General features: G+C 41.2%; 1 protein-coding gene and 1 long non-coding RNA gene across 2 annotated transcripts in view; one reads left to right on the plus strand and one right to left on the minus strand.

Moving 5' to 3' along the window:
- The window catches only part of LOC110048639 (uncharacterized), a 9,159-nt gene extending 8,697 nt beyond the window's left edge, over positions 1-462 (minus strand). Inside the window, exons 1-2 of the long non-coding RNA XR_002296653.2 lie at positions 368-462; positions 196-258 (exon numbers count right to left, since the gene is read on the minus strand). This is a non-coding gene — a long non-coding RNA (uncharacterized LOC110048639). The remainder of the gene's footprint in view (positions 1-195; positions 259-367) is intronic.
- A 5,022-nt stretch (positions 463-5,484) lies between these two features.
- LOC110048608 (uncharacterized) lies at positions 5,485-10,420 on the plus strand. Its single transcript, XM_020754376.2, has 8 exons — positions 5,485-5,575; positions 5,813-5,855; positions 7,053-7,124; positions 7,245-7,784; positions 8,093-8,190; positions 8,429-8,478; positions 8,926-9,110; positions 9,958-10,420. The coding sequence occupies exons 3-7, from the start codon at positions 7,073-7,075 to the stop codon at positions 9,089-9,091; spliced, it is 906 nt and encodes a 301-aa protein (XP_020610035.1). The 5' UTR covers positions 5,485-5,575; positions 5,813-5,855; positions 7,053-7,072; the 3' UTR covers positions 9,092-9,110; positions 9,958-10,420.
- Positions 10,421-10,495: the final 75 nt, after the last annotated feature.

Raw genomic sequence — 10,495 nt, forward strand, 5'->3', positions numbered from 1 at the left:
AGTGGGAGGGGGCAACATTCACGAAAATACACATATGGAGGGGGGGGGGGGGGGTGTCATACATGATGGTGTTTCAAGCAGAACGAAGCTAACTTAGAAGCAAGCTGGAACCCGATCAAAAGGGAAAGAAATACATGTTGCTACAGTTAACAATGTAAATAAATCAAATATATTTTGTTTGTCCAAAAAGCTTACCTGCAATCCGAGTTCAATCGCTCGCCAACACTGAAGCTCTCCAGCTCCAAGCGAAGTTCTTCCCTGAATATACAACAGGTACACTGATAAGGAGAAAGTCCTCAATACGAACAAAGCATGAAAGCACTTCAAGGAAAGGTACTAAATACACAGTGAATAAGAACAAATTAACCTTTCAGTCTGCCTTTTTTTCAGCGCCCTCATTCAACTTCCGCGGTTCAACAACACGAACTGTTGTTGCAAAGAATGCTGGGAGCGTTCACATATTTCGCGCGTTACCCACGCGAGTTGGTGTCGTGACAATATTCGCGCGTAATCCATATTTCGCCCGGGTGTGTGTGGGGGGTGGGGGGAAGAGGGGGAATTGGGGGGTTACTCCCAGAAAAATTGGGTGGGGGTGTGCGGCCCGCTTCCCAAAACCCTTACTCTATTAATGACCAAAATCTGTGATTTTCCCTACCCTATTTATAACCGGACCAAAAATTCCAACCCTATTTATGACCTGACCCTTACATCAAAACACTGTTACAGACCCGCCTTATCGACTCCCGATAACTCGAGCCTTCAAGGGAAATTGAAAAAGGTTCCAGTTATGAGGAGTTCGAGTTATCGGGAGTTGAGAACAAAGGACCGGAAAGAAGGAAAAAGCGGTGTTAATGTTTTTCTTTTCATGCAGTCAGGATTTTAATCAAATTTAACTGCACTTCAAGGAAGCCAAGAGATTTATTGACATTTTGGAAAAGGAGTTAAGAAGTAACACCTTGTGAAAACCAGCAGAACCTGAACTGAACTGACACGTTTTGTGTAATGTAAAAGAAAGAAAAAAGTTAGCACGGCTGCTTCAAAAATTCAATGTTTTGGACTACAGTACACTGTTTGTTTTGACTTGTCACGTATTGACGGACATTATCGAGGGTAAAATTATATAGAAAATGACCTGAAGGAAAACGAAAATTGTTTTGAGTTAGCGGGAGGTTCGAGTTATCGAGAGTTCGAAGTTACCGAGGGTAAAATTACAGTAAATGTATGACGGAAATCCAGGGGAAATCGATTAATGATAAATTAATGTTAAAATGCCGTAATCAGAATTTATGACGGGCTTTTGTTGGTTTTCTTTTCGATAATGCTGAAAAAGTGGCTTCTTGTCAAAAAAAATACCCATATCAAGACTAGAGTGCAAAAACCATACTCTATTTATGACCAAAATGGCCAAAATTGATACCCTATTTATGACCAAAACGGCTGAAAAACCATACCCTTTGGGGCCGCATATACCTATATAGCCCATATAAAGCCTGGTTCTCATATCCTGCCGACCTACCTGCGACGTAGTCGCCGGTTGCAACTGAAAATGTTCAGCGATCTGCTCCAGTGAGTCCCCGGCGCATCTGCGATGGATCGCCGACGTACTCAAATTTGCGCGAAATGCATATGGAATGGGCGCAATTTTCAACAATTCCACCTGTCAATATGGGTTGAATCGTCTTACTGGAGTACGTTACGTCCGCAGATGATGTTCACATAAAATATTTTCATCGCCGACAATCGCCGACAACCGCCGGCTTGCCTGCGAAGTTGAACTCAGCTCAACTTCGCAGGCAAGCCGGTGGTCAATGCCTGGGACGGATTATGATTCGACGATAAATGTTCATATATGCCGCACTGGTGTCCCAACCATGTCCCAGGTAGGCTTAAGGGAGAACCCCTCCCCCGGGATATTTTGATCCTCTTTCATTCATGCCTTCACGGATTGATATTTTAGTTGCAGTCTGCTGTGACCGGACCGAACCTCCCTCTTCGTAACTTCTGGCCGAAAATTTATAGGTAGTTAGGTAGTCACCCTTTAGGCATTTTTACGAATAATTGACTTGAGTTTGTTAGCACGCGAGGGCAAAACGCGCGGGAATTCCTCTCATGGCTAACCCTGAATTGAAGAAAGTTACGAGAACGGAGAATTCTATCGCACTGCTAAAACTCTCCAACCTGGTTGTAATGGCGCTTTACCATCTCGCGCTAACAAAGTCGGTTATCTTCCGGAAGGGGTGTTCCACGAACATTTGGGTGGGGGTGTGCGGCGCGTCGACACTTTAAAACCAAACAACGCTATTTTCCCTAATCTTTTTTCAAACCTGATCCTTACATGTAAATCGATATACACTATATTCAGACAAGGCCTTATCCAACAAGTGCCTCGGTTCAGACAAGAGACACATGAACTAGAAGAATAAAAACGTTAGCAAAAGTTAGAAATAAGTTCCACACTCTCGTATTCTCAGCTCGGTATCAGACTGGAACTAGCTTGCAATGGAGGCTCATGACGGGGAATATCATTAAAAAGAGATTAACATCATTTGCATTTGAAACGACTCCCTGCATTAGCCTCAGTTGCAAGCTAGTTCCAGTCCAATACCGAGAATACAAATATGGTCTAGTGCTGACCGGCATATGCAAACATTTTTCAGACCAAAATGTTCAAATTCAGACCAAACGGGCTTCAAAACTACAGGTATACCCTGACCGATAAATCCGGTCAAACGAAATGTTCACAAAAATTAAGTAAGTCAAAACAGCTTAAAACGGCATTCAATAGAATCTACTACCGCGGACTGGCATTCAGACCGTGTAGACTCTCCTCTTGGTTGTGGTATATATCAGCTGCTCCTTGCCTCACAGTACCCCTGCACAGTACGTCCTGCAAGGCGCATCAAAGGGATTCAACTGAGATATCTACCGATTGTTCTCAGTAAGGTTGTTACAAGAAAAATGAAAAAGGAAATTATTTTCTTTCGAAAGAAAGAAACGTAAATTGCAACTAAACAAAAAAAATACGAAGCGTTATAAAAGCTCGAGGTTACCGACTTTTTTAGGTAATACAAAGTGTTTGCTAACCTTAGTAACTGCTATTTCTGACAAATCTTACAATTTTTGGAATGGTGAAAATGACCCAAGAAAAAGGGAAAGAGAGAAATAAGGAAAATTGTTCCCAATCGCCGCCGCGACCAATTCTCGTCTCCAGAGCCGCTTGTCCCTCAAAACCTGCCGGGCCTTAGCACGAGAAAAAGGTGCATGGAATAAAAGGCCCCACCGGCTGAGAGGAACAAGCGACTCTGGGGTCGAGAATATGTCGCAACCTCACTCAAAAGCAAAATTGGTATCGATTTTATTCGTAAGGAAATCTGCTGCCTATAGTGCAAAGCATAAGTTAAGCCTTTCAAGTTTTGAGAAATCCGTTTGAAAAGTTGTATATAACGATTATAGTGATTTATATACTCAATGTGCTCTACTGTACAGTACTATGAGCATATAACTGATTGACACGCAACAATAAAAGAGAGGTTCTTTTGTTCCTGGTTACTTCAAGAGACTTTCCCGGCTGGCCGCACCTTAAGGACCTCAGAGATAACGTAACCGAACCAATGAAACAATGAACGTTTTGTGCTGAATAATATAATCCTGGAAAAATAGTGAAATCATGTCCCGAGCTAATTCAATAAGGGTTTGATAGGAAACAATTGTAACGAGTGCAAGCCACTCGCGCGCACAACCCTTGTTCTTTAAACTATTTAATAGTTATAAGTCTAGTCCCAGGAGTCCCTGAACTCTCTTTCGCTCTCGTGAAAGGACTTGAATCCAGGCGGGGAAGGAAGAGTTCAGGGACTAGACTACTGTTGTGGAATCGGAATATTCACTGTGGAATACTTTCATCTTAGAGTTATTCAATTGTTCAAAACTAACTCTAAATAGCACATATCTAACGTTGCAGTAAATAACTCTTTTTTCGGTGTTTTTGCTTACGAGTTTACATGTTTACGAGTCACACTTTTCATCAGTATCTTGAAATAAATGAACGCCGTGTGTGAATGTTCAGTATCATTTAAAAGCTGAATAATTTGATCTTCACTTCTCCCACGTCCTGAAATTAAAATGTGTGTCGGAAAAGATACTAGTAGAAGAAAATTAGTATACTTGCATAGAAAACAGCCTGATTATTTGTTTCTTTCCCATCAGATTCCATGTTCCCAGATGGTCCCCAGTTCCCATTCCCCTGGTAAGTTGAACTTGTTAGACAGGAAACTCTCGCCACATCTGTGGTCAAGGTTGGAGCTTAAAGACATATCAGTCATGCACCTTAGAATCCACAGAGCGCCTTATACGTACGCTTTCAAGTCTACAATACGTGATCATACTCGTTCGAGTGATCACAATGGTGATAGACAATGGATAGATTGCTGTCGATCGTACTCGTATGTGCGTTAGAGCATAATCTTAAAGAATCCAATCCCCTGCTCTCCTCCCATTCTTCAATCGTCTATCTGAAATCCCTGCTAATCGTTTCCAACAAAAACCTGTATAATGACCTCTCAAGACAAGAGACAACAAAATGTGAAGTTTTTCGCGAAATTTAGAGCAAGTCCATGCTGGCTTAGCCTATGATGACAGTTGATTTACACTGTGCCATGCTGTGCCGGCTCGCTTATGTCTCCGTACTACCCAAGAAAAATTATACACATAGATCAGTTCTGGCCGGTCACAAGTCAGTATCAGAAATTAATTCCGGCAGTCTGCGCTAACAACGACCAGACATTCCGTTTATGTTACTCGTCTCTTCGCTGCTTATGCTTGACTCAACGTTAATGACACAACAGCAGGCTTGTTGTAACACTATGGAAAAGCTATCAACAACACGTATTCAGTAAGGGGCAGAGACTGAATTAGAACATCAGACTTGGTTTTTAAGTTCCCCATTGTAAATCAGTGAACACAAAGTTGTCTCCCATTCGAGAGTTCATCCAGCAAACGAGACAAAAAATCCCGCTTCGAAGTGTTACCAACCAGTCCATGTTTGCAAAACGAGCATAAATATTTATGGCTATAAAGTATATTTGACAAATGAGGAAAGAATTGTGGATTGCAGAGAATTGGACATCAAAACGATGAAAACGTTTTCTTTATAAAACTAGCTCGTTAGAAATAAGACACGAAAAAACCGCTGGAGCACAACGATTTAAGACGAACAAAAAGACCGAATAAAAAATAACAAAAACAAATCAAATCGCGTAACTTTATCCTTAGTTTTACAGAAACTCACGAGGCAGAGAAAGGATACCTGTTGAGTTGTCACGGGTGACTAACTGTCAATGATGTAACGAAAGTTCAACGCGTTCTTATTGGCTGGTCCGTGACAAGCCTGTTTGTAATAAACAAGATCGCCACCTGCCATGTCAGTGTTTACACACTGACGTAGTCAACCTTACAAGGCGTTCCAAACTAGCGATTAACGTACTCTTTTAGGAATTAGGTAATTTTTAATTCATAAACGGTCCGGAGATCGTAGTTTGACTAGGGTGATCTTTCGTCTAAAATTCTTCAGGGATTCAAGGTAAATATTCGATTTTACAGACCGCGTTTTACAACCTGGCAGCAGTGAATTTACGAGCCAAATTAGCTTCCGGGTGCTCTTGCAGTAGGCGTTGGTCGATGACAAACTTTCCCAGCGACCCTAGATTTCACTTGTCAACAAATCTTGAGGTCAAATACGGAGAGACAGCTACCATTTCTGAGATAAGTACAATATATTCTTAGTCATTTGAGTAACAGTTTTTCCTGTTCTTTTAAGACGTTAAAGCGAGCCCTGAAGGCCAGGCAGTGTTTTAACGAAGGTGAGTGAGTAAGAGAGTGGATAATATTTGCCCCTATCCGACATGTGTGGTCGAAAGACCGGTGGCTTCACTCATAAACAGAAAATATCACCCGTTAGGTGCTTCCTTAGTTTGTGCCAAAACTCAGCCAAATCACCGAGGGAAATGAAGATAACATAGTGGTATTTCTCCTAATCTTTTACGGCTTTTGCCTACGAATTTCTACATGTTTTTTCCAATCGTTAATGAAAGTGGGGTGAAGTCACCAGTGTTCTTATGGGTCAACCTTCATGACGGGTCTATATTAATTGACGCGAGTATTTTCAATATGAATATAAAAGCTGAAATGATTTTGTAACCAAGAAGAAAACGATGATGGAAACTTCTTCGTTATCAGTACAGAGTAAATTACCTTATAAACCGCAGCAACGATTAATCATTAGATTCTCTTTACATTACCATATAACAAGTTCAAATGGGGAAAATCACAGAATTAGTAGAAAATGTTTAGAAAAGAGAGCGTTTTGATCTAGATGATAAAATATGGCGGAGTAATTCTAATGTGGTTTCTGATTCTGTCTCAAAGACGAACATTTTTTGCCGTCCGAGTTGGGCAACAAACAGAACATTTGTGGAAAATTATTTCCGCTAACGTTTATGCTCTTTAAAAGTTTTCGTGACAACTGAAGATAATTTTGATATGGCACCAAACCTGATTTTGTTGAGTTTGTTTAGACTGCCATGCATACATAGGACCACAACAGACAGCTCTTTTGTGGTCCTCTCACGAAGTTCTAGAACTTCCATGGTAATTTTAAAAGTTCGCAGTGAATGGAAGGGGAGCATTTTCCGTAATTATGTTTGTTTTGAGACATGATTGATCATCGCAGTCATGCACACAACTGAAGCAGTTGGGAACTGATTAAGCCTGAGAAAAATTCAAGCCTAAATTTTTTTCAGGCTTAATTTTACAATTGCTTAAGCTGTGTGTACAACTGCGATGATCAATCATGTCTTCGTATCTTTCTCCGCAGTTCAAATATATGATCTTTGATATAGTCACTTGTATATGTTTGTTTGGTGCTTAAGAGATATTCCTGGGCGTTTTGTTATAAGAAATTATTGGCGACAATCTTTGCAACTTAAGGGAAACAATGATTACATAACATAATGCTTTAAGGTGTAACAATTTCTCCCCAATGTTGTTTATCCATACAGCGGATCGCTGACCAACCAATATGACACGAGCAACACTACTGTTGTGCTTTACGTTATTTGTCCTGACACATGGTAGGTACAAATATTCCTGTTTCAACGTATTCAATATGTTACTCTGACTACTACTTGACTTTGCCTGTATGTTTCTTGTTATTATCTAATTTGCATTATCCTGTTCTGTCCATATTTCAGCGGCCCCAGAGCCCAGCAAACGCGGTTGCTGTGCCCCGGGACCCGACTGCGATAATCCCTGCGCGGACCAACAGGAGCCAGCTCCTGAACCTCAGCCGGACCAGGCACCACCCATGGCAGGATACATGCCGGCACCTGACTCCCAACAACAATTCATGCCCGCTCCTGATGGCCAACAACAATTTATGGCTCCACCCGAAGGCCAACAACAATTCATGCCTGCACCACCGGAGCAGCAGCAAATGGACCAGCCAGCGCCAACGGATCAACAACAACAGGACTGCTGTCCGCCAGGACCTTCCTGCTTCAACCCGTGCCCTGCCCCACCTCCTCCACCACCCAGTTTCTTCGTCCCTCCTCCACCCCCACCCCCAGCGGCCTGTTGTCAGCCAGGTCCTACTTGCGCCAATCCTTGCCCAATGCCCCCACCCATGCCTGACATGGGAATGGCAGGATGCTGTGACCCGTCTGTCATGCCAGTGTGCCCAAACCCCTGCCAACCCCCACATCCGCCCAGAACTGCTTACGCACCATACCCAGGTGAGTAGTAACCGAGATGATTATGGTTAATTAAATGAGCATCGTTGATTGGCAGTGATAAATTTTTCCTGAGCTGAGAGGCTGTACGTTGGGACTAATTAGTAACGATGTGAATTTACCGAATGCACTAAGAAGCCACGTCCTCTTTCTCTCGACACCAATGTCTACTTCTTGTCGGGAACTCAAGATATAAATTAAAGAGCTTGTTTTTACTTATAGCTAAAACAAAGTACGGAAATGTTCTTCAGTAGTTTTAGTTAAAACATGTATCTAACCCTGTCCCTAACCAATGGTGTTTTGTTCTACAGGTGAAATTACAATGAAACTCAAGCAGCCGTGGAAGTCGGAATTCACTGACCACGCCTCTCCTGCTTACCAGATCCTCGCGGGTAACCTTGCTACAGCGGTAAGTTTATTATGAGTTCAGCGGCTCCACAAAAAAGATATTTGTTCCCGTGTTATACTACCCCGCTACCCCGCTTTTGCATTCCCTCTCGGCCAAATACTAGCCCACCAGTTGCAGTTTGCCTCGGTCCTTGTATTATGCCACGCTGTTAAGAAAGTTAGCCTAACTTACTTTCCAAGAAGCCACCGTGCTTTCATAAGCTCAATGGAAAAGTCACGCAGAATATGTATATTTTCAGATAAAAACAGCTTTGCGAAGAGAAGCCTATGTCAACAATATTTATTTCAGGTAATGTTCTTTACAGCTACGTTTTACCCATATCTTTAAACGGTTAGTCTGATGCAAAACTACAAAAAACACAAACCTGTACCTTACGTGTGCAAAGCACATGTCTTTTGTCAGTAGGAGTTCGTGCATTTTCAACCTCTCCTGACTATTGCCACACAAGCATCTAACCTATCTAAATGGCAAAAACCTTTTTGCTACGTCAGGGTCTGTGTGCTACTAATAGTAAAAACACATTAGACCCGTAAGGAGACTACACTCAATAAAATGAAATGACAATTAAGCTTGTAATACCCTTCTTAGTAGACCACATTTCTTTTCAGTTTCATAATATTTGCTTAGATATACGTCAAGCCCGCCCTTTTCATTTAAGGTTTAGAAAAGTTAGCAATTAATCAATCAGTATTTCGTGGTGCTCTTACTGAACTTATCTCATCTATTTACCTGAAGGGAAGGATACGTGCCCGGAAACCCTTCAACTCAGCCAATCACAGTGGCGCATTTTATGGTGGATGGTGGATCAGACGACGCGTCGCTTCTACAGCAAACAGTAACACCTGACGAGTCTCTCGGAGATGGACTTAAAGTTTACAAGGATTCATTTAACGCCTACTAGAAACAAAGCCACTGACAAGGTGTGGTCATACTTCACATGTAACAACCAACTATCGTTCATCATTTGAAAACTGTGGACATTATAACTCAAATGTCTACTATAACCTTTGCGCAATTATTGTTATGCAATGAACAGCTAGCTATATGACGCGAAGATATTAATACTAAAATGTCATTTAGAGTGGTTTTAGAGCGATTTTTGCAAGACAACTGAATTCTCTACATAAAATTGGATGTAAGGAAGTTGAGCATGAGACAAGTTCTAACCAGCTAGAACAAACGTGCTGTATTTTTTCGGCCAACGGTAGGTAAAAACTGAGCCACTCGTGATTTCCCACGCGTGGCGCCGGCTGTGTGTTTTTCTCTCGTTTCTGATTGGCTCAAATCGTTATAGGCCTGTTGATTAAACAGTAATTACATTTTTGTGTCACAAAATAACGTCAATAATCATTAGAAACGTTAAACCTATTTTTTTTTATAACGTATACGTTTATAAATGACTGGTTCATATGCGTTTAATGACTTTAATGACTGAATATTTAAAATCTGTTATGTATCAGATCTGCTAGTAGCTGTAGATATCCTACATACATACGTCATAGGAATATCGTCGCTATAATAAATTATACTCAGAGAGACGTTAGCAACGGCTAGGACTTTCTCGGCATTAAAATCCAGGATGGCGCTTTTCTTGGAGTAAGGCGCCATATTGGATTTTAAGACCGAGTAAGCCCTGGTGGCAAGATTGGTTCAGAGCCAGTCCGGTTCAATATATTTTTGTTAACAAAGATAACACAAAATAAAAACCTTGCATTTTTCATTATCACGTTCTCACGTTCTCACTTTCTCATTTTCTTTACTCGACAGTAAACGACTTGCAGGACAAAATAACGACAGAAAAGTTACAACGGACGGACATGAATTGATGGTGTGGGACACTACACTGCCCTGTACATAGAGTCCAAATCGACTGACACCGTTTTCTAGGTTTCAAAAAAAGTTTTGTTTGGTGTCGAAATGTGAAGCAATTGTAAAAAAATATTTGCGCTGAAGGACGCGTACATCAAGGAGACAGTTCATGCTCAATACGTAAAGAGCAGATTGAACCGTGTTATTACTGGTAAACACGTATGTTATTATATTAAGCTACTTCAATGTTGCTGTGTAGCGGGATCGTGACAGGTTGTACAAAAGCGTTTTTCTTCACTCACATATTTAGTGTCCTAGAAGAGCTAGAGATCCAATTCAGGTGTAGTAATTGTGAAAATAAATCACTCCTTTAAATTAAATACAAAAATTCTTAATTAAAACGAGAGGATATTTTGTGTCCGCAGGACGTTTACTTTGATTTAAAGTTGGTGTTATCAAAACGATTCATCTTGGATGATTTTTCTGTTGTCGAAGG

The sequence above is a fragment of the Orbicella faveolata genome, unplaced genomic scaffold, assembly GCF_042242905.1.
Source record: "Orbicella faveolata isolate gen_17 unplaced genomic scaffold, um_ofav_v1 contig_1, whole genome shotgun sequence".
Lineage (NCBI taxonomy): Eukaryota > Metazoa > Cnidaria > Anthozoa > Scleractinia > Merulinidae > Orbicella > Orbicella faveolata.